Below are 25,547 nucleotides of genomic sequence, written 5' to 3'. Positions count from 1 at the left end.
GTTGTTAGTTGTTAGGATTATACAAGCATAGCGATTATATAAGCATAGCCCATATTAAATACGGAGTATTAGGTTACCGTAAACCCTAGCTAGTTTCTCTGCCGTATACATTCAACTATGGAACAAAAACCTTATCACACATCAATGGTACAACACCATAGATGGAGTTCTCTTCATAACGACATCATCAACAACATTATCTCCCGCCTTGACCTTCTTCGCGATACCGTCATTACTATTTCCACTACTAATTTCAGCATCGAACAACATTACAAACTATATGACAAACCTACCTACAATATTTACGAATATTGGACCATCCTTGATAACTTTTTCACCTTATTCGCGCCACTCGTTATCGACACATTTTGTCTTAATATTCACGGTTACCACTACTATGAACCTCGTTGCTGGCCAATCATCGACACATGGGCTCGTCAACTACGTTCTCGTAACGTCCAACACATGAAGCTCGCTAGCTTTCTAGGTTTCCATCGATTTGATGAAAACCGATTGTACCTACCAAGCGTTTTTCGAATGCGTTCCTTGCTAACACTTGATTTATCGTTTTATAGCAACCCCGTCGGTTATTGGAAACTTCCTAATTCCATAGTTCTTCCAAACCTCAAGAAACTACGTTTCAAGAAGTTCGATTATGAATATTTGGGAAGGTTATTAAGTTGTTGCCCGTCACTTGAAGACTTGTCCTTGTCGATTTATATTACTCAAGAAAGTGTGGTATTAATTAAAAGTAAAAGTTTAAAACGATTAGATATACAATTAGACGGGAAGTCGATAGGTGATGTTATTGTCGATACTCCAATATTGGAAGAATTCAATTATGAATCTAATTCTATATTATCAATGCAAATGCTGGATTCTACTTCAAATGTCAAGACGCTAACGATCAATACCGGCTCACCGATTAGGTTTATCAATTGGCGTACTACCTTACCCGAATTGATTCACCTTAAATTATCAACGAGCTTTGTAATCTTTCAAGAAATACTCGAGCAACAAATGATGCATTGTCCCAATTTAGAGGTTCTGGTGTTAGGTGATCTTTTGTACTATAAAGAGATGATTGGGAATCAAGAAGCCGAGTTTATGCTAGTTCAACAAGTGAAACGTATGGAATTGTATACGAATGACAATCGATTTAGTGAAGATGTGTTGAATCTACTGACAATTTTGCTAAGAAGTGCCAAAGTTTTGGAGAAGCTCGTTCTCTATGCGCCTCCCTCTTGTTTTCCTAATGATGATAAATTGGTGAAATCTCAATTTTGCCAAACTTTATTTGAGTGTGTAGTCGAACTCTTAGGAGCATATAAGCTAGACTGATTACTAGCTCCGTCCAAATTATTTGGTTTCCTTTCAGAAAAGAAATATCGTAATTTATTTTTAGCTATTTTCTTATGACTTTAATATAATTACTATTCCGTATTACTTCTAAGTCAATATTATCAATGCCGATGTTCGATACGAGCTCGAACGTAAAGTATGTTCAACAAATCTCGGCCGAAATCTTATTATTAGGACTATTATTATCTTCCCTAACTTGACTCGTCTTCAATTAAATATGTGTTTGCCTGAAATATTGAAAGCGATAGGTTTAATACTATATTGTTCGAAATTAGAGTTTTTTTGTGTTACAACTTAAATTCCTTGACGATATTGTTTGGAATAAAAAAGCGTCATTTCTACCGGTTGAGCATGTGAAGCACATCAAGTTGCATACGAGTACGACGAGTGTCGACCAATGGTGGACTACAACATCTTGTATCTTGCATGGGCCCGCATTCTTATTTTCATCCAATAAAATAATTTAGCTTTTTTTTTTAAAAGTCAAGCCATGTAGCTTGACAAAGCTACATGCTTGGAAGCTACTCTTGCATTTTCTCACTCCAATGGTAAGCTACATGCTTATAATTTTGCAAATATTGCAAGCAAGTCCCTAAACATGAACCATTGGAGATGCTCTAATGATCCTCCTTCTAAAATATGCAAGGCGGTCCTTCGGGGTGCTTAGTGGGTCAAGTGACAAGGGCCTAAGTCTTGAAGGGGCCCATGAGGGCGGAATTAAAAGTCAGCTATATAGGTTATAGCTCGAGGCCTTTTGTTAAATAAATTTTACTACATGTAAAAACTAGAATATGGGAAGTAGCCTGGTGATTATGCATCAATCTTACCAAGTAATAAGAGGTCTTGTGTTATATTCTTCATATCTTCACTTTTTGGAAGAATTTCGTTCTTTGAGATTTTTTTGACAATAAAAAAGGTTAAATTATAAGGTACATCTCTACCATTTTTCAATCTAAAATCATTTTTTCTTCTAAATTTTTTAGGGTTTTTTAAGAATCAATCTCATATTTAAAAATTGGAAAAATAAAAAGAAATTTAGTGTTCTTCAAATTAAAAATTTTGTGCGTATGTTGTTTCGTTTATTGAATAGTATTAGTGCTTGTATTTTTACAGAGTCGGGACCCTATTTTACAATTTACCTAGGACCTTAAAATATTTAGAACCAACCCTGAAAATATGCACATTGCCCTCAAAATATTAAGGACTGCCCTGAAATCTACCTTACCCTACAAGTAAAGTATATGTGAATTCATATTATTAGGACATCAATACAATAAACTTTATGGGATTATTTTCCTCCATGTGCTTATCATAATATGAATAAATTATCAATTACACATTCGTTTAATACATTTTTTTCAATTACTCCCACGTTATTTATTTTTTAAATTTACACCGAAATTAATTGCTCAGGTTTTATTTTGAACCCAAAATCAGTTTCAGGCCATAGTTCCGTCAAAATTCAAATTTTATGCGTTAAGTCGTCATTAATTTTATGACGATTTTACCATTCCTTTTTCTTTTATCAAGCATACTTCTCCACTTGTTTTTTTCTTCTCATTCTCATTCATTCTCTTCTATATCTTTCTCCCTTAACTTCCCCAACTTAATTTGAAGATAAACCTCCTCATGCATCCTCAAGGTAAGTCTGCCCATTGTTTAATGTCAGACAATTATAAACATCACAAATCAATTCGGTTAATGCCAAACAATTATAAAACTTAGAAATTAAGTTATCAATTGAAAACATTAGCAATCAATTTGACAACATTATCAATCAATTGAAAAATATAAATTAAAAACAAATTCGAAAAAATAGATACAAGCAAAACTTAAATAAATTACTAGTGTGATAGATGTGGGGAATTATGACGGAATAATTCAGAGTTAGGATTATTACGGAATTTTGGGGGAATTTTTAGGGAAATATTTAGATTAAAGAGGTGAAATAAAGAAAGTAAATGAAAAAGTCATCCCAGAACTCAAGAGTTATAAACACGGGGGCAGAATCGTCACTTCATACATTATTTCACCTGAAAATGGTGTTGGTTGTAAAATATAACCTGATCAATTAATTTGGTTGTAAATTTAAAAAAAATATTGACGTGGGAGTAATTGAAAAAAAGTGGATTAAGCATGGGTGTAATTGATAATTTACTCTAATATTATGTACTTAGTAAATTAGTCATTATGCATAGACCTGGAAAACTCTGAGCCGATCCAAATAACCAGATCAGATAACGCTGACCTAAGATCTGAAAGTGACCCAAGTTTGCTTGATCCAATGTAACACCCCCGATTTTCAACTAAATTAAAAATTACATTTACATTAAAATGTCGCCAAAATACGGGGTTATTAAAATCAATATACAAAGTCTCTTTACAAAATGGTTCTTATTCAAAATGATACGAAATAAAACAAAACATTTGTAAGGTCTTTAATCAAAATCTCGACTTGAAAATCTTTTGAACCGAAGCGGAAGTCACCTGAAAATAAACCGTCAACATGACGACATTATCTCAATATAAGCGGCCTCTAGCAATTTAAATATTAAAACCAAAAGAAAGAAAACAAGAATTCTTTAGTTTAACATTTCCAATGATAAAGTTGATAGTTTTGTCTTTACAAAACGGTTTGGCCAGAAGATAATTCAAGTGCTAGCAAGTAAGAAACTTTACTTTCTCGAGACTAATAGGTTAATAAAAAAAGAAAGTGATTAGTCATAAATTTTATGTGCACACCTCTATATCCTGTGAGCTCAAAGAGTATCTAATGGCTCACTCTACCTCATACTACTACTAATGGCATTTTTGTATATCCGACTCGTCACTGCGGGTTGTGAGCCAAACTATGAACTTTTAAAGACAATTTTATATGTCCGGCTCGCCACTGCGGGTTGTGAAATAATTCTCTAATCTTATAGCCTCATGGTATAAGATATCTAATCTAACTACCCGACAATGTTTAGTTATATACTCTCCTTGTGGGATTTGTTGACCTGTGCATGAAGCAATGAGCTGTTAGAATTCCTTTGGATATTAGACAAACCAAATACAGCCTAAATAAACTCATCTGCAGAACTGCAGAAGATATAAAAAGATAGGATGAAATCCTCTTCAACACACGAGACATCGATTATATTTATGAAGAATCATCCCTAGATAGAAGCCGGTTAAATAATTCAATATTAGATCGTAAAAGACAACTTGACACACATGCCTTATATAAATGTTCCTTTAAAAAAAAACTAATCAACACTCGAAGTAAAAGTCCAAGTTATTCACCCACGAGTCGACGGCGAAGAAAACCACAATTTAAATAAATACAAAACCAAAAGTCAAATAAGAAATCAAATTCGTCATTTACGTACAAAACCATTGCTTGCTCTATTGTCATGAGCAACAAAGTCATCTCATCATCAAATTAACTTGAAGACCTACTCATTATCCTAATTTCTAATCAACAAGAATTCTTCTCATGAAAAAAGTAGAAGAGAATTCGACATCCCATCTCACCGAATGACTAATTTACGAAGTACAAAATATATAATAACTAATAAGATAGTTAAGCAATAATAGGGGAGAATAAGGGTTAGACCCCCAAATAATAAACCGACTTTAAATTATTTTTTTATTCAAAAATACCATATTAAACTATAAAACTATTATAGGCAAATAAAATATTAAAATAATTGGGATATTAAATCTAATTAGGACCTGAAACCTAAATGGACCCGACCCAACCCAACCGAAGCACTCACCGAAGATATAAGGTAACATAAATCCTAATACTACGTACTCAAAAGTCAAATCTAATCTCCTAAACCTAAATACCCTGCCGTTCTTCATCAACCCCCACAAGCAGACATTCAACAAATCCAATGTTGAGTAAAGCCATTCCGGTCGTTAATAGATGGAGCTCGCTTCCTGACGACATCTTCGCCGACATAATCTCCCGTGTCGGCTTTACTTATAAAGCCGTCATTACTGTATCCAATACTAGTTTTACCATTAAACATACAGCCGATAAAGACGCACCTACCTATAATCTATACGAGTTTTGGACCACCCTCGATAAGCTCTTTACCGTGTTCATTCCACCCTTTATCGACACATTCAGTCTCGATCTTCACCCTGCTCACTATGACGAGTCTCGTTGCTGGCCTATCATGGATAGATGGGCTCGTCAACTACGTGCTTGCAACATCCAACACTTGACGGCTAAAGCTTTGCGTCGCCGTCGCTCCGATGATCAAGTGTGTCCACCAATTTTTTTTCGAATGCATTCGTTGGTATCACTCAAGTTGAATTTGTGTGATAACAGGATTAAATCGAGTGTTCCTCGTTCCATTATTTTACTTCCAAACCTCAAGAAACTAACTCTAGATTGGATTAATTATGGATTTTTGAAACGGTTATTAAGTAATTGTCCATCACTCGAAGACTTGTCCTTGTCCGTTGATAAGATTGAGGAGCGTTTGGTATCACTTACAAGCAAGAAATTAAAGCGATTACGTATAGCGCTAGAAGGGTTTTCGATCCGTGATTTTATCATTGATGCTCCAATGTTGGAGAAATTGGATTATTATTCCTTTACCATATTGTCAATGCGGATGTTATATTCAATTTCGGAAGTCAAGTCTCTTAAAGTCGAAGTCCGTATAATTTTGGGGAGGATCGACCTTGGTTCGGAGACGACAATGTTATTCCCTAATTTAACTCATCTAAACTTAGTTATATATTCGCCTGAAATATTCAAAGAAATAGGTTTAATGTTACATTGTCCAAAATTAGAGGTTTTTGAGTTACGTCTTGGTAGCCTTAACAACATGGTTTGGAATCAAGAAGCGGTATTCGTACCCGTTGAGCATGTGAAGCACATAAAGTTGGATCCGAGTACGAGTTTTGACGATCTTTTTGGCAAAGGAATGTTGGATTTAGTGGGATTCTTGCTAAGAAGTGCCAAGGGTTTGAAGAAGCTTACTCTAACTGCAGACGACAACACTTATAGGTTTTACTTGGCCAAACCTCATCATTTTTACCAAGCTTTATTTGATTGTGTTCAGGCTACATCCCGATGTCAAGTCGAACTCTTAGGAGTATATAAACGGCCTAACGAAGACTTGTTTATTTGACTTTTTAAGGTTAAAGTTACGAAACTTTGAATGTAATAAGGGACTGATCGGTAGTAACATTTGGTCGATTTGACATCGCGGAGACATCAGAAAGTTATTGAGTAGATTTCGCGTAATAAACTGTTGTATGTTTTCCTATTATCGTCGTTGGCAGTGACTCTATTATATCATCGCTTTAAATTCGATATCAGCTAAGAGTTTGAAGCGATTGCGTATAACTCTACATATGTCGTTGGTCCTTGAAGAGAATTGTTTGGGATACAAAGGCTATATTATTTGTGATAGTTGAACATGTGAAGCACTCGAATCGACCAACAAACGTCGTATATTGTGACATGGTTGTTATGATTCTTTGAGCATATAAGCTAGAATGAGTAGTTCAAGGATAATATTTTATAATAAAGTATGTCTATTGGCTACACAATTATTGTAACTTTTTTTAGCGCGTGTTTTAAGGGTACACATTAAAACTCTATTTTTAAATAAAGATTCTGAAGAATTTATCATGAGAAATCGTAAGTGTCGATTTACTCATTTATATCAAGTTAATGGTTTTTTTTATTTGTTCTTTAATTAAGCTCTAATGTTTGCCCTCAAACATCTATTGCCCAACGCCCCTACCTATGGGAAATGTCATTAAATTTCTTTGTCCGATGATAAAGAAGAGATAATAGTCGATGTCTAAATAAACTACAATGATAATAAAGAGTTAAACAAGCTCGCAAGAGTTGAGTCTAGTGATTAAAATATGGGCGTAATTTTTATTTTCATGAGTCTCAGGTTCAAGACTCTCTAAGAGTAATTTTGTGTATATAATTCGAGTCAGTCACACTCGGATAGTTAACCTGATGTATATGATTTGCAGGCTAACCCATATACACATATACCTGGGGGTTTACCTAATACGTAACGAAGACATAGCCTCTAAAAACGTATGTAGTATGACATTATATAGATGATAAAAGAGTTTGAGTGAAACACTAAATTCTGGTACAAGATAATTAAGCCTCCAAAAAATTAGTCTTTTCGCTCTAATTAAGTTGAGGTGTCTCGATCGAAGTCAAATATTTTTGTTGGGCGATTTGATTATGATAATTATTTTGGTCCCTTTATAACCCTGTAATAGAGGAAAAAAGAAACCCTAAACGCAAAGCAATGCTACAACAACATAGATGGAGCTCCCTTCCCGACGACATTATCGCCAAGATTATCTCCCATATCGACTTTCCTCGACCTCGAAGATCCACCATTGAGATTTTCGCCACTACTTTCAAGGTCAATTTTTTCCGCAACTATCCCTCCGATAGGGCAACGTTCAATATTTCTGAATTTTGGAAAATTCTTGATAACCTCTTCACCTTATTCACGACACCCTCTATCAACATCTTTAGTATTTTTCTTGACCCAACTCTTTATGAAGATCCTTGTGTAAGACCTATCTTAAACTCATGGGCTCATCGATTACGTTCTCGTAACACCCAACACATCACGATTGAATCTAGTTATTATTCTACCTTTGGTGACCGAGTTTGTCCGCCTAGCTGTAACACCCCTCCTTTTTGGATAATTAAAAATTTATAATTATATACAATACTGAGCCAAAATAGAGAGGTATTATAATCAATATACAAAGTCCGTCTTACAAATTACAAATTCTTTCTAGAAAATGAAATAAAATTTTTAGAAATCTTTACATAAAATCTTGTCTTGAAATAAAATCCTTTTGAATAGCCAGCAGACGCAACCTGAAAATAAACCGTCACCATGATAGGTAGCCCAAAGGGGACAAACATGAGCTGGGTAATAGACATTACCTCCTTAATTTACAGATTTAAATATTAGAACAAAAAAAACAAGAATTTATTAGTTTAATATTTCCAATGATAAAAACAAATGAACTAACTTTGTCTCTACAAAATGGTTGGTTAGAAGACAATTCGAGTTCTAACACATAAAAGCCTTTTACTTCATCGAGACTAAGAAGTTAACAAGATTGGTCATAGCCTTAATGTCCACACCTCTACATCATATCTATATCAGGTCGGCGCCTAACAAAAGTATCTAATGACTCGCTTAGGTAAGATTCACTTTACCTCATACATACATCTAGTAAAGGCATTTTTGTATGGCGGCTCACCACTACGGGTTATGAGCCAACTATAATTCTCGGCATTTTTGTATGACCGGCTCGCCACTGAGGGTTATGAGCCAACTATAATTCTCGGCATTTTAAGCTCGCCACTGCGGGTCAAGAGTCAAACTATAATTCTCCCCGGCTCGCCACTGCGGTTATGAGCCAAACTATAATTCTTACTAAACCAAGTATGCTACTGCTTCTATACAAAATATAATATATTCCCTCCAATCCATGACTCCATCTCATAATTCAAATTTATATATTTCAATACTTTCAAATTTATATATTTCAATACTTTTCTAAAGCTCTCTGACTTTAACTATTGGGTTTATTTTTCATAATTATTATAAATCATAACTAGAAATGCAAAGATGATTGCCAGACAAGGAAAACAAAGGCCTATATATGTTCGTTCAAGTGTAGACTGTAAGCCTCTATGATTGCAATTAAGTAAGAAAAACAATGTGTAGAATAATTCATTAATTCACTTAATCATCAATTAATGAGATTTGCCTTACTCGCAAGATGAATACTATCTGTCAGCCTCTACATTTCCACTTTCACAAATTGTAATTTCACTTACTTTTCTTGTATGATTATTTCCTCAAAGACTTGCCATGTTTTCACTTCTCATAGTTAGTTTAAACCTCATACCTAAGCTTAGAGATCAACGAGACTTTAGCCAAAATGCGGTCAGAGTGACTCAGGTGCGACTTGTTGCACCCTTGTTATAAGGTTCTGCAAATAATTTACACTATGAAACAGAGTCGATATTATTCATCTAAATCTATTATTCGTTCCCTTTGCTTTGCCTCTTTATCAAACTACTTCCCATGCTAGAAATCTTTAAAATCCAAAACGAATGTTGCCATACAATATCTTAGATCATAAATACAAATATGTTGGCAAAAACAGGGTGTCTCATACATATGAGGCACAGACCTTCCTTTCACCAAAACGGAGTATGAAATAAACTAACTCAAAGTCCGATAAATTAATCCACAAAAAGGATTCAACAAGGGATTAAGGGAGCTATAATAACACGCATCAACGATAATTAATGATGATTTAGAATGAAATCATACTTATATATTCAATAACGCCGTTAAATCCCGTCAATCCTTAAAGCTACTACTATAATATCGACCTGACTGCATACCTCAACTAATCTGTAGATTCAAATACAAACAATCACAAACGTAAACAAATGATTCGGATCAGATGAAGCAATAGCTGATAACTAATCTAATTTACAAATAACAAAACTCACAAAATCAAAAACTCATCATACCCAACAACCTTCATCAACTCAAAGATAATTAAAATTAACCTTTGAAACAAATTTGTAATTACTTGTTAAGACCATCTTACACCTTTGTCTAATCCTCCCTTATTCACCATATGTTAACATAATAAGCTCTAATTAATAAGGATTAAACTAAGATATTAAAACTAGATTAAAAGTGAAAGTTAACTTACAAAAATATGATAGAGGATGGTTATGAATTCAGATGAATAGGCTTGATTTTCCTTCTTGTTCCATCTTCTTTCTATTCTACGGTTTTCTCCCCTTTCTACACACTTCTCTTTGATTTTTTTTCTTATTTTATTATGAGGTAATGGCAGGGGTCAAAAACGAGATTGGAAAGGGGGTCTAAGTTAAATATAATAAGTTAGTTCGAATTGTATTCGGGCCAGTTTTAGATACGATATGATACTAACGTTAAGTTATATAACTTGTCTCCCGAGTACTTCACTTTGAAATAACATTTTAAATACGGGTTAGCATGCGTTCTTAACCATAGCTATCGCACATCTTTTGTTTTCTTTCCCTTTATCCGTTTCAAGCTATTATTGGTTTTCTATTCGATTTCCATATCAATGTACGATTTTCTTTACTATTCAAATTTAAATTTTGCAATTACAAATATTCACTCTCTTTTTTTTTTTTTTTTTTTTTTTTTCTAAAATTTTGTTTTAGCGAAAATATTTTCCACGTATTTCTACGCTGACTTAAATTTTCGCGGTGTTACACTAGCGTTTTCCAAATTCAATCATTGGTATCACTTCACTTGTCACGTGCTAATTCTGTCTCACATCCCGTTGTTCTTCCAAACCTCACGGAACTTCGTCTTGATTCGGTTAATCACGAATTTTTGGGACGGCTATTAAGTAGTTGTCCGTCACTTGAAGAATTATCCTTTTCCCTTAATGATAAGCCAACCGGTACAAATCCTTTGGTATCAATATCGAGTAGGACTTTGAAGCGATTGCGTATAACTATATATAAATGGCTGGTCAATGGGGACATCGAAGTTATTATCGATGCTCCAACATTGGACTACTTGTACTTTAAGGTTAACTCTCCCCTTTTATCAATGCGGATGATCGGTTCCATATCCAACCTCAAGTCTATTGAACTCATTGGTAGTGTCTCACTGACGATGATCTACAGTAGTCCAAGCAAGACGATCTTCCCTTTTGTGACGGAACTTATATTAAGTGTGAGTTCCTCTGAAGTATTTGAACAACATATGCTGTCCTATTATTTTCCCAATTTAGAGCTTCTTGTGTTATCATTTATAGGTGCTTGTGATAACACTATGCCATATAATGATTGGGATATAAAGGGTAGATTTGTGCTAGTTGAATATGTGAAGCACTTAGAGTTGCGAATGGGCGAAGTTCGACTTGACAAACGAACGTTGAATTTTTTGACATGGTTGTTAAAAAGTGCCCCGATTTTGGAGAAGCTCTTCATCAGTGGATATAGAGGATATCGTACTCGTTCTAACAATGATTCTTTGGATCAAGATCAGTTTTACGAAATCTTAGTTAAGTGTGCAGAGGATAATTCACGTTGTCAAATCAAACTCGATTACGATTACTATTATTAAATTAAATCAGTAACGATGACGCCTGATTATTCGATAGCATAATTATAGTAAGTGTTTATTTAGTCAATCTACTAATTTGAGTAAGGACCCTCTCGTGGCCGGTATGCGAGTGTAGGGAACTTGTGGAGGACTCACACCATTTGAAATCATATTTGAGAAAAAGCCGGCTAATGGAATTGCGGATCCAGTCGCCAAGTTCTCCTTAGACAATACTAGCTCTTGTAATGCGTGTTTTAATTGGGACCTTGCTCATTATTTTATAATAATACCTATGTAAGATTAACTTTACGATTTCAATGATGAAATCAGTCCCAAGAATCAATATAGACTTGAATTAATTCAACCCTAATACAATCAATAGACGGAATAAAGGACTAACCTTGGTCCATGTCTTACAGACGCAATCAATTCAATAATAAGAAGTATAAACCAATTGATTCTCCTCCTTAACCCTTTCTTTAATGTTCCTGGATGATGGAGAAGAAACTGTCTTTCACCCTTCTTGATGTACGTATGTTTTTGTTTTGTCAGAATGAATTATTTCTTTTCTTACTGTATCCCATCGTATATATATGATGGGTTACGTACCTTTTCGCAAAAACAAAACCCGATCGTACCTTTTCGTGAAAGACGACTTATTAGGGTAAGGTAAGAGGGAATAATAATTCCCGAACTTTAATTACATTAATCGGGACCGATCCATCACGATACCGTCTTTTATATTAAAGTCTCGTAATAATAATGTGAATTTAACTTTTATTAAAACCCGAAACACATAGGCCATACGAATATTATTAATTATTTTAACATTCTCCCACTTGGCCTTTGTGTTGACTTAATGGTTTAATAACTATAATGTGCACTTTTATGTTAAAGTCACTAACTGTCATATCCTTAATCGAAATAGAACTAATTGGATCATGGCGGTCACACGTCATTTATTAATCGACATGATTCCTTCCATGTATCACAAATCAATTCCAAATCTAGGTAAATCTTTAATTTGAGAAGAACATTCATTCTCATAGTAAGTCACATGTAATCCAATAACTGTAATGTATACATATACTATAATGATTAACATGTCTATTATAACAGAAACAATAATACTATAAGTGAATTCTAGATGTCATATTTATTACAAGCATATTAACTTTATAATAACAAGGCATTTGATACAACACCCATGCGTTCTACATGGCCAATGAACGCCTTGGGTGGTAATCCCTTAGTTAATGGATCTGCTACCATCTTATCCGTTCTAATATGCTCAAATGACACTCTTTGCTTCTGTACCTCCTCTTTGACCGATAAGAACTTTAATTCCATGTGCTTAGCACCCTTGGAATATTTATCGTTCTTAGAGAAGAAGACGGCTGCAGAATTGTCACAATAAATTCTCAGCGGCTTGGCTATACTATCGACGATCCCAAGTCCCGAGATAAAGTTTCGCAACCACAATGCATGAATAGTGGCCTCAAAGCATGCCACAAATTCGGCTTCCATAGTAGAAGTAGCAATGACAGACTGCTTCCCACTTTTCCATGATACTGCCCCTTCAGCTAAAAGGAACAAGTAGCCAAATGTTGATTTTCTACTATCAACACATCCGCATAATCAATCAATAACCAATCACCTCAAGATGATCGGATCTCCTATAAGTAAGCATGAGCTCCTTAGTGCCTTGTAAGTACCTAAGGACCTTCTTCGCAGCTTTCCAGTGGTCCATCCCGGGATTACTTTGGTACCGACCCAACATTCCAACAAAGAAAGCCGATATCCTGGTCGAGTACATGTCCGAACATAGTTCAAACTCCCAACCACGATGCATAGGGAATCCTCTCCATTTCTTTTCGTTCCACTCATTACGGGACATTGCATTTTACTAAATTTGTCCCCTTTCTCGTATAGGAACTATCCTGCGAGCATTCATTCATTCTATATCTCTCTAAAACTTTGTCAATGTAAGCTTTCTGAGACAACCCTAACAATCCTTGTGATCTATCACGGAAAATTTCAATTCCGATCACATAGGATGCCTCACCCATATCTTTCATTTCAAAGTTTTTAGATAGATATTTCTTTACATCATGTAACATGCCTAGATCATTCGCAGCTAGCAAAATATCGTCAACATATAAGACTAAAATAACAAATCTGCTCCCACTGATCTTAATGTAGATACACCGATCAACGGTAATCTCTACAAATCCATATGACGTGATGGTATCATTAAACTTTAAATACCATTGTCTAGAAGCTTGTTTTAGTCCATATATCGACTTCCTTAGCCTACACACCTTATCTTCATTACCCGGGGATGCAAATCCCTCAGGTTGGTCCATATATACTTCTTCCTCAAACTCACCGTTTAGAAAAGCGGTCTTTACATCCATTTGGTGAAGCTCTAGATCATAATGAGCTACCAAAGCCAAGACAATTCTTAAAGAATCTTTCTTTGACACCGGAGAGAAAGTTTCTTTATAGTCAATGCCATCTTTCTGAGTGAAACCTTTGGCAACAAGTCGAGCCTTATACCTTTCAATGTTACCTTTAGAGTCCCTTTTGGTCTTATAGACCCATTTCGACCCAACGGCCTTAGAACCCTCAGGTAACACTACTAAGTCCCATACTTTGTTGTCATCCATAGATTTCATCTCCTCTTTCATGGCAATTAACCACTTTTCAGAATTATCACTTTCCATGGCCTTACGGAATGAGACGGGATCCTCACTAATGCTCAAGTCACATTCAACGTTATATGTCTCGTAGTCATCTGGGATGGCTGATCTTCTTTCTCTTATAGATCGCCTTAATTGTTCCTCTGGAACATTGACTACCCTTCTTCGCCTTACAGGTTGCCTTGACTGTTCACGTGACATATTATTCTCCCCTTGAATTGTGACTTGATCATCATTGTTATTGTCATTTTGTGGGTCTTGCACTTCATTTTGTTGTTGACCCATTATGTCATTTGACTGTGACGACATGATTGGTACAACAATTTCACGTGCAACTTCAGGAGAAGAAACTTCAACCTGAATTTCTTTAATGTCCACATTTCGTGGTTCAATTTTCCCACTAGTTTGACCGTTCTCAATGAATCTAGCATTTCCAGTCTCTACTATTCTCGTACTGTGATTAGGACAGTAAAATCTATACCCCTTTGACTTTTCAGGATAGCCAATGAAATAACCACTGACTGTCCTAGGATCTAGCTTCTTTTCATTTGGGTTATACAACCTTACTTCAGCTGGGCAACCCCAAACTCGAAGATGTCTTAAACTTGGTTTCCTTCCCGTCCACAGTTCATAAGGAGTCTTAGGAACTGCTTTACTAGGAACCCGATTTAAAACATAGGTTGCTGTCTTTAATGCATAAATCCATAGTGAAAGAGGTAAAGAGCAATTACTTAACATGCTCCTAACCATTTCCATTAAAGTACGATTCCGCCTTTCAGCAACACCGTTCTGCTGAGGTGTACCGGGCATTGTATATTGTGCACAAATACCCCTACTTTCAAGTAACTTTGCAAATGGACCAGGACATTGTCCATTTTCAGTAAACCTTCCATAAAACTCACCACCTCTATCCGATCTCACAATTTTCACTTTCTTTTCCAGCTGCCTTTCCACCTCATTTATGAATATCTCAAGGACATCCACAAAATGAGCTTTTTCATGCAACAAATAAGTGAAACCATACCGCGAGAAATCATCTATAAAAGTGATAAAGTACTTTTCACCACTCCAAGACGGAGTGTCAAAAGGTCCACAAATATCGGTGTGTATAATTTCTAAAAGCTGAGAGCTCCTTGTAGCTGATTTCTTTACTGTATGTTTAGTCTGCTTACCTTTAATACAGTCTACACACACATCTAAGTCACTAAAATCCAATTGAGGTAGAATTTCATCTTTTACCAACCTCGTTAACCTTTCTTTGGATATGTGACCTAGCCTTTGATGCCACAAGTAAGCTGATTTTTCATTCGATGCACTACGTTTAATATCTTGAGACTCAACATAAAATAGGGAATCGGAAAATTTAACATCAAGATTGAACCTATAAAGTGAATCAATCAAAGTACCACTACCATAAAAGTATTCATTACGGTACATAGAAAATACACCATGTCCAAACTTAAAATTAAAACCTAAATTATCCAATTTACTTAATGATACAAGATTTCTAGCACAATCGGGTACATAGAGACAATCTGTAAGATCTATATGACAACCAGTGTCTAAGATTAATCTGTAAGTCCCAATGCCCTCAATGCGTGCTTTCATCCTGTTTCCCATGGATACAAACTGTTCAGCTCCTCTTATGGGCTGGATCATACGATATCCCTGTTTAATGTGAGAAATATGAGTAGTTGCACCAGAATCTAACCACCAAGTATTACTAGGTACTTCTATAAGATTTGATTCAAAGCAAACAAAACTATAATGTTTACCTTTCTTTTCGAACCATGCCTTCCTTTTAGGACAATCCTTCTTGAAGTGTCCAGGTTTCTTGCAAAAGTGACACTTCTTTTCTTTCTGGATCGCACTTTCAGGTCCTTTAAAGAAAGACTTTCCCTTCTTACCATTCTTACCCTTCTTACTCGGTTTAGCCTTACTGCTGCTGGCACCATCATGACTCATGAAATGAACAGCTTGATCTTTCATCTTCTTTAATCTCCCCTCCTCCTGTATGAGCATGGCTTTTAACTCTTGATAGTTCCATTTATCTTTTATGGTGTTATAGTTCACCTGAAACCGGCCAAACTCATAAGGTAGAGAGTTAATGATGAATTGGACCAAAAAAGTATCACTTACGTCCATTCCTAAAGTCTTCAACTTTGCTGCCAGGTTAGACATGTGTGTCACATGATCATGAATCGGTTGAGACCAGTCAAACCTTTTAGTAGTTAGCTCACTCATTAAACTACCAACAATTGACTTATCAGCTAAATCCGATTGTGAACACTCCTTTACTTTAAGCATGAATTCCCTTGCTTTCTCTGTTTTAGGCATGGAGGGCTTAATGTTATCAGCCATTGTCATCCTCATGAGGTGTAAACCCAACCTGTTAGATTTCTCCCAAGCCCGATAATGACACTTTTCGAAGCGGAGCTTTCAGGTGTAATTTTTGTTGGTACCTCATCTGTCAGGATGGCAATGTCCAAAGCCATTATACCCAGTGTATACTGGATCTTTAAGGCCCACTCATCATAATTAAGCCCATTGAACTTTACAAAAGAGTCAGCAGATGCAAACATATTTGGAGATGCTGCAAACATTTATACATGTTACCAATTAGTGCTTTGAAAACTATCATACAGATTCAAATAATATTATATAAACTTTTATACATGTATTTAAATGACCTTTGGGCAACACTTAAATACAAGTAGCCATTATTGATGTTAATGTATACTTTAACAATTAATTATAACACACATGAATTAAATAAGAATGCTATCTTTGGATATACATACTATTAGACCCAATTTATGAATAATTAATCCTTTCATATTATCAACTATATTTAATGACCCACCTTTGGGTGATCTCCCAAAATATAGATGACAAAAAATTAATTGACCAATTGGACTATAATGTCATTTAAACATCTCCTTTTAAAAAAAAAATGATCAATTAATAACTTTTATTTTAAATGTCTAATTATAGTATAACAAGGCCACTTTGGTGACTAACATGTCATATATAATCAGAACATTCAACAATAATGAAACTCCGTCTCTCATTTGCAGGAATTTCTTCTTTATATAAAATTAATACCAACCAAACATAAAATCATGGATGTATACCCAAATAATACGAGGTAGCGGAAAATACATTACTCGTATTAACAAACGATGCTTAGTCAATACAATTGTCTAACTTTATGCGTTTTTTGCTTGCTGTTAACATTTATTCTCCCAAACAAAAACAGCCGAAATACAGTAAGTGCAAAAGAACATTAATCTGACATCTAGGTGCAAGAGTTATTAGAACAAACTTGGCCCATGAAACATTAATCTTGGCATCTACGCTCTATGCTTTGTATGCATACAATGGATAGACACCATAATCACATACTGACATACATATTCAATTATTAATTTGTTGATTTTATAGTTACCATTTATCAACATAATACCAATGGTTTCATGTGTAAAACAATGGTTTCATGCATAAGACGTAAAACAAATAAAAAAGCACTCATTGGCTTCTTGCGTAAAGCCTTTGAAGACTTAAAGAAAATAGAACAGAGTGCTCTATGGATCGTGACCCACTAGCAATGAACAACATGCCCTCATCAAAAATTACCACTTACTGTAAATGATATGAGATTGTCTATAATAATCCAACATATATAAACAAATATGCATTTATACATTCTGAAACATCAAAACAAAAAACTTCCTAGTATAATTAGGCAGCGGAAATATTACGCAAACACAATTTAATTTGCCATAATCTTTAATGGGTAAATTAATCAAATCTATAAATGCTCTGATACCAAATGTAAGATTAACTTTACGATTTCAATGATGAAATCAGTCCCAAGAATCAATATAGACTTGAATTAATTCAACCCTAATACAATCAATAGACGGAATAAAGGACTAACCTTGGTCCATGTCTTACAGACGCAATCAATTCAATAATAAGAAGTATAAACCAATTGATTCTCCTCCTTAACCCTTTCTTTAATGTTCCTGGATGATGGAGAAGAAACTGTCTTTCACCCTTCTTGATGTACGTATGTTTTTGTTTTGTCAGAATGAATTATTTCTTTTCTTACTGTATCCCATCGTATATATATGATGGGTTACGTACCTTTTCGCAAAAACAAAACCCGATCGTACCTTTTCGTGAAAGACGACTTATTAGGGTAAGGTAAGAGGGAATAATAATTCCCGAACTTTAATTACATTAATCGGGATCGATCCATCACGATACCGTCTTTTATATTAAAGTCTCGTAATAATAATGTGAATTTAACTTTTATTAAAACCCGAAACACATAGGCCATACGAATATTATTAATTATTTTAACAACCTACTGTACTACTGTATTAGTTTTCTGTCGGCCATCGAACCGCTTTCCCTATACCTGACCCCATGATGTACTTGAACTTATCTAATTTATTTAATATTATATTCATTTCTTACAAAAAAAAGGACGATGTGATATTAGTTTATAGCGTAAGAGGTATTAATTATAAGGACCAATGTTGTTAGGATCGGGATTCTACTTTGAATCGATGGGTATAGTAGGATCAAATCAGTAGAATCGGATCGTAGAATCGTAAGATTCTACGAACTCTCTAAATATAATTTTTTATTTGATAAAAACATATAATTGAAGATCAAAACACTTATTTAATAATATTTATTCGTAAACTATTGTTAATTAAAGATTTTGGTATCATTGTAAAAACATATTTCTACAACTTATACGAAATTTGGGTTTTACGGTGTCATTATATAAAAATATATATATTAATATTTTTGTTATGGAATCGGATCGTAGAATCGTAGAATCGTAGGATCGTGTTATGATCTCATCTCTAGAAATTTTCAAATAATAGGATCTTAAGATTCTACAACCATGATAAAATCGTAGGATCCAGGATCGGTCAAGCATTTTTGGATCGTAAAGTCGTAAAATCGTTGGATCGAATCGCGATTTTGACAACAATGATAAGGACTATTATCTTCCCTAACCTGACTCGTCTTTAATTAACTATGTGTTTGCATGAAATATATTTAAAGCGATAGGTTTAACGTTATATATCCGAAATTAGAAATTTTTGTGTTACAACTTCATGGCCTTAACCAGATGGTTTGGAATCAAGAAGCGTCATTTGTACCGTTGTGTACGTGAGGCGCATCAAGTTGTATGTCGGTATGAGTGTCGATATATTTGACAAATAAATGGTGAATCTAGTGACATTGTTGCTAAAAAGTGCCAAGGTTTACACCATTTTTTTTTTTGAAATTGTCATCTCATTAATAATCAACTAAGCGTAGGTTACAATGAAGATAACAAATAGACAAAGGAAAATCAAGATTGCTAACGTAAAAAATACATTCAAAATAACTATCTAAATACTGGTAATGGCGCTGCCGCTCCAAAATCATAAATTTCTTGAATCTATGAATAATCGATGTCTTTGCATCCTTCTTGATGGAGGGAAACAGTGTAGCCGTCTTGATGTATTCATCCACGAAACAAATCTGATAATCTCCCCGTCGATTAAAACTTATTATATTGATAACAATCCCATGAAAAAATGGAAAAACCCCGAAAGAAGGGACGGAACAACAGATCTCACCAAAAGGGAGACTATTATTGAAAATAAGATAGATCTGCATAATATTAGTTGTTTAAGAAAGCTTTTGTGGGGCTTACCATCGATGGATGATCGATGGAAGCCCCCGAATAATAATGGAGGCTAGGTTTTTAGAGAGGGTTTTTTTTCCAAGGTTTACACCATTACTTAAACTGTTGTGTGTGTTTTCCTATTATCGTCGTAGGCCATGACTCTCCTAGCTATACATCGGGTTTACAAGACCAGTAAATTTAAAGTACGAAGAAGATTACAACTTTCCCTATGATATTATTAAGATAATATATACTCCAATCTATTGCTCTTTTATTATTCATCCTAATAAATAGATGTAAGAACGGAATTCATAATTGTTATTGATAGTTCGTGCCTCCACCATTACAATAGCTCCGTATTTATAGCACTCTAATATATCTAAACATAATAATAATATCTTCTAATAATGTTAACATAATAACTTATTGCATAATCCGGATATTATTCTAATTACGATATATTAGAATATCATAATCTTCTCGAACATCCCCCCTCAAACCCATGGTAATTTGTCAAAATTTCCATGGGTTTGCCAAATAAGAAAAGAAGAAAAATCCAATTCTTCAACCTTTAATCTTCAATCTCCGATCTTCGGTGTACGGGAACGTCGTAGCTTTTCGGACCCGTCGAAATTAAATCCAAAATTTTCGAACTCGTTGAAAATTCGTAATCAGGAACGTCGCAATTTTTCGAACCTGATGAATTCGTCAAATGGGAACGGGAAAATCATTCGTCTAAAATACTGAACGACAAAGAAATAAATCAAAACAACCATTGATTACTTCAATGCTATGATCAAATTGACATCACACCATCAAGTGGCGTGAAAATTGGGAGGAAAAATCGGTGCATCATCATTGTCGTCGTAGTTTCAAGTCGCCGGAGCATGGCTGATCAGCAGCGATAAGGTCGGAGAACAGTCGTGCAAAGAGCAGCAACCATAGTCGCCATAGTCATCGTGATGGTCACCATAGTTGCTGTTGTTCGATGTTTCGGAAGAGATCGTTGATTGCATTGAAGATCACAGGAACGCCAAGCATATATCGTAATTAGAATAATATCCGGATTATGCAATAAGTTATTAGGTTAACATTATTAGAAGATATTATTATGTTTAGATATATTAGAGTGCTATAAATACGGAGCTATTGTAATGGTGGAGGCACGAACTATCAATAACAATTATGAATTCCGTTCTTACATCTATTTAATATGGTATCAGAGCCTCACGCTCTTGAGGCCTAAATATACAAAATTCCGCTGCCTGCCGGTGGGGTTATGATTAATGTATAGCACCCACCGGCGGGATGTCGTGTATTACGTCTAATTTGATTCACGATCTTAAAAAAAAAAAAAAAAAAAAAAAGTTCATCAAACACAAAATCGTTTCTGGTTCCGTGCAATTGCATCACTCGTAGAATTATATGGCTTTATCTATCTAATTCTTTCATTGGGAGTACAAACGAGTTCTCCATCGATTCGATATGACGGATACTTTTCCGTTTTTTAACGAAGTCAAGTTCGAAAAATTGCGGCGTTCTTGACAATGAAATTTCTACGAATTCGAAAATATTGATCGTTTTGACGGGTTCGAAAAACAGCGACGTTCCCGTTCCTATCGAAGTGTTGAAGATCGGAGGTCGAAGAAATTGAATTTTTTCTTCTTACCTTTTTTTTTTTGTTTTTGTTTTTTGTGTGCAAACTCATGGAAATTTTTACAAATTGCCATGAGTTTGAGGGGGGATGTTGGAATATGTCGAGATATCGAGATATCGTAATTTAGGAATATGACATATTGTAATATGTCATATAGAATAACTGAGATATTATTGAATATTTAGAATATTCTAGATTATATTCTAAACTCGTGTGTTTGGTTATATATATGATCGAGTCATTGTATCGAAGCACAAGAAACGAATTCAATAATACATGGATTTTCCCTTATGCAACCCTAAAATTTCTAATACATCCAATCAAACCGTAATTATTTTATGAGACGGTTAGTATAGGACGGTCCATTTATAAAACAATCACTATTTTATTGATAGTAATAATGAATGATTTGTTTTTCTAGTAAAGGTATGTCTCACGGTGTGAGACCGTCTTCATCATCAACATTATCTCCCGCCTTAACCTTGTTCGCGACACCGTCATTACTATTTCTCCTACTAATTTCAGCATCAAACAACATGACAATCCTATTGACAATATTTACGAGTATTGGAAAATCCTTGATAACGTCTTCATCTTGTTCGCACCACCCGTTATCGACACATTTTGTCTTCATCTTTACGTTTACCACTATGACGAACCTCGTTGCTGGCCAATCATCGACACATGGGCTTGTCAACTACGTTCTCGTAATGTCCAACACATGAAGATTTCTAGGTATACAGGTATCGGTCTTTCTAATCATCGATTGTATCCACCAAGTGTTTTTCTAATCCATTCCTTAGTAACACTTGAGATGCGTTTTTATTCCATCCGCGACATTGATTGGAGATTTCCTAAATTGATTGTTCTTCCAAACCTCAAAAAACTATATTTGAGTGAGCTCGATTATGCAGATTTGGGAAGGTTATTAGGTTGTTGCCAGGCACTTGAAGACTTGTCCTTGTCGATTGATATTCCTCAAGAAAGTGTGGTATTAATTACAAGTAAGAGTTTAAAACGATTAGCTATAAAATTAGAAGGGAAGTCGATCCGTGATGTTATTGTCGATACTCCGATATTGGAACAATTGGATTATTGTTCTAATTCTGTATTATCAATACAAATGCTAGATTCGATTCCAAATGTCAAGTCCCTTAAGCTCAGAACTGGCTCTCCAACGAGGTTCAATAATTTTCGTACTACCTTAAGCGAATTGATTCGGCTTGAACTATCTTTGAATTCTGAAATATTTCAAGCAATATTTGATCAACAAATGATGCATTGTCCCAATTTAGAGGTGCTTGTGTTAGACTTTTTCGGCTATTATGAGATAACATGGAATCAAGAAGCTATGTTCATGCTAGTTCAACAGGTGAAACACATAGAGTTGTGTGCGTATGTCGATCGATTTAGCAAATATGGATTGAGTCTAGTGATATGGTTGTTAAGAAGTGCTCCGGTTTTGAAGAAGCTTGTCATCAGTGGATATGGCACTCTTCCTAGCGATGATTCCTTGAGCAAATTTCGCAACATTGTACTGAAGTGTGCCGAAAATACTTCATGTTGTCAAATCGATTTCTTAGGATTATATAAGCTCGATATAGAAGTTCAAGCTAAGGATAAACTTTAATAATGTATGACTATAGCGATTTTTCTAGCGTGTCTCTTAAGGGTAATTATTGAGCAATGTCATTAAATTTATGTTTATTGTTGCTCATTAATTTCATCTTGTAGAGTTTGTTTTCTTAAGCTCAATTAAACAATGAGGTACTATGATAATAATAGGAGTTATTGGTTAGTATAATTTCCTCGATTTTGTCCCCAACAAACTGTAATCAGTAACGACGACAGTGGAATAAGAAACTAGTGTTGCGGATGGCAAGAGAAGTCAGCTCATGAGTCGTGAGTCGTGACACGTGTCTCTTTATTAAGTTCCTAATTGTTCGATAGGGTAATATAGCATCTGATAAAAGTAAAATAAATATAAGAATTTGTTTACATAGATATACAAGAGTATAATTCATACACTAAAACTTGAGTAGGTAGACGGTCTCTCGATAAGTTTATTGAGAGACTAGATTATTATTGTTTAACATACAATTATCTTTTATACTCCGTATATTCTAACCTAATTATTGTATCCTACCAATGTTTGCAATAAAAACCTACCAATGTTTGGAATAAATTATAAAAACCATAAATCTTAAAATAACCTAATACCAAATCCTAATAAACCTTAAATACCACCCTAGACGGAGCGAAGCCGGTAAACACCACCATAGCCGTTCCTTATCAATCTCCAATTATAAGCTTAGACATTCAACAAAGCCAATGTCTAGCGAAGCCGATAAACAACACCATAGACGGAGCTCACTTCCTGAAGACGATTCAATGTTGAGTGAAGCTGTTACGGCCGTTAATAGCTCGCTCCTTAAAGATGATCCATTATTGAACGTTCCGGCCATTAATAGATACCACCATAGATGGATCTCGCTTCCCGACGACATATTCCTCGAAATTATCGCCCGCGTTGGCCTTCCTCGTGAGGTGGTCATTACTGTTTCCACTACTAATTTCAGCATCGAACAAACACACGCACCTACCTACGATCTTAACAAGTTTTGGACCGCCCTAGATAACCTCTTCACCGTATTAGTCCCGCCCATTACCGACACATTTTGTCTCGATCTTAACATTGCTCACTATAGCGAACATCGTTGCTGGCCAATCATCGACGCATGGGCTCGTCAATTACGTGCTTGTAACATCCAACACTTCACGGCTACTAAGTTTTCTCGCAATATTTCTGATGAACACGTGTACCCACTTAGCATTTTTCGAATGCATTCGTTGGTGTCGCTTGATTTGAACATGTGTCATCGGATTGCTTCAAGTACTAGTTATTCAATTATTCTTCCAAACCTCAAGAAACTTCAGCTATCTTGGATTAACTATGAATGTTTGAGACGGCTATTGAGTTGTTGCCCATCACTTGAAGACTTGTCCGTGTCCATTTACGAGTCTAAGACGCACTCGGTATCACTTACAAGCAAGAAATTAAAGCGATTATGTATGAGACTTGAAGGGGTGTCCATTGTTGATGTTATCATCGATGCTCCAATATTGGATAAATTGAATTATTCTACGATGTCCACATTATCAATGCAGATGTTAGATTCGGTCTCAAACATCATCAAGTCACTTGAACTCGAAGTATATAATATAGGGGTGAGCCGTGGTTCAAAGAAGAGAATTATCTTCCCTAATTTGACATATATTCAATTATCTTGCAGTTGGCATCTAGTAATTGACACAATATCAATGGTACATTTTCCAAAATTAGAGGTTATTGTGTTACGTCTTAACAGGGGCGGAACCAGGAATTAATTACTACTAGGGCTAAATATATAAGTCGCAGTAAAAAAAATGGATATCCGAAATACAATGAGCTATAGGAGGCTAGTAAGGGGACCCGCTTCTTTAGGCCGTAGTTATATGTAAATTTCGAAATTGTAGTCAGAATCTTAGAATTTTTTTTGAGTTTATCATATAACATTACTCTTCCGCCCGTTAAAAGTCTTTCGCTCCATTTAATTTCAAATTCTGATTCCGCCACTGATAATTAAGGCTTTATTTAAGAGAAAATTGTTGATTACAGTCTTATAAAAATCACCTTTTGAAAATTACAGCCTTATATAGTGTGTGTTTGGCCTAGTTTTTAAAAGTGTTTTTGGACTCAAAAACACTTTTTGGCCAAACACATAGTTTTCTAAAAGTTAAACAAAAATTCTCAAAAACTAAAAATCCATATTTTTGCACATAGAAATAGAAGCAACTATTTGTTGTTTCTGCTTTTGAAAAACACTTTTGAAAAATTAAGCTTGAAAAACAAAAACTCATTTATGAGAATCGAGGCCAAACATGCTCATAATTGTTTTTGAAAATTACAGCCATAATATTACTTCTGATCATAAATT

General features: G+C 35.0%; 4 protein-coding genes across 4 annotated transcripts; 3 read left to right on the top strand and 1 right to left on the bottom strand.

Annotated features, from left to right (window-relative positions):
• Positions 1–5,243: 5,243 nt before the first annotated feature.
• On the top strand, positions 5,244–6,497 carry LOC141612890 (FBD-associated F-box protein At2g26860-like). Its single transcript, XM_074431638.1, has one exon. The coding sequence runs from the start codon at positions 5,244–5,246 to the stop codon at positions 6,495–6,497; it is 1,254 nt and encodes a 417-aa protein (XP_074287739.1).
• A 9,119-nt stretch (positions 6,498–15,616) lies between these two features.
• LOC141612688 (uncharacterized) lies at positions 15,617–18,312 on the bottom strand. The gene is made up of 3 exons (XM_074431484.1): positions 18,153–18,312; positions 15,988–16,805; positions 15,617–15,880 (listed from the first exon to the last, which is right to left on the bottom strand). The coding sequence occupies exons 2-3, from the start codon at positions 16,583–16,585 to the stop codon at positions 15,846–15,848; spliced, it is 633 nt and encodes a 210-aa protein (XP_074287585.1). The 5' UTR covers positions 16,586–16,805; positions 18,153–18,312; the 3' UTR covers positions 15,617–15,845.
• A 3,979-nt stretch (positions 18,313–22,291) lies between these two features.
• LOC141612889 (FBD-associated F-box protein At5g60610-like) lies at positions 22,292–23,200 on the top strand. The gene has a single exon (XM_074431637.1). It carries the CDS (start codon positions 22,292–22,294, stop codon positions 23,198–23,200), a length of 909 nt encoding a protein of 302 aa, XP_074287738.1.
• A 701-nt stretch (positions 23,201–23,901) lies between these two features.
• On the top strand, positions 23,902–24,957 carry LOC141612888 (putative F-box/FBD/LRR-repeat protein At5g25850). The gene has a single exon (XM_074431636.1). The coding sequence runs from the start codon at positions 23,902–23,904 to the stop codon at positions 24,955–24,957; it is 1,056 nt and encodes a 351-aa protein (XP_074287737.1).
• The last annotated feature ends 590 nt before the right edge of the window (positions 24,958–25,547 follow it).

The sequence above is a fragment of the Silene latifolia genome, chromosome 11 (assembly GCF_048544455.1).
Source record: "Silene latifolia isolate original U9 population chromosome 11, ASM4854445v1, whole genome shotgun sequence".
Taxonomy (NCBI): domain Eukaryota; kingdom Viridiplantae; phylum Streptophyta; class Magnoliopsida; order Caryophyllales; family Caryophyllaceae; genus Silene; species Silene latifolia.
Note: the sequence above shows the minus strand (reverse complement) of the source record. Positions and strands in the feature narration are given on the sequence as shown.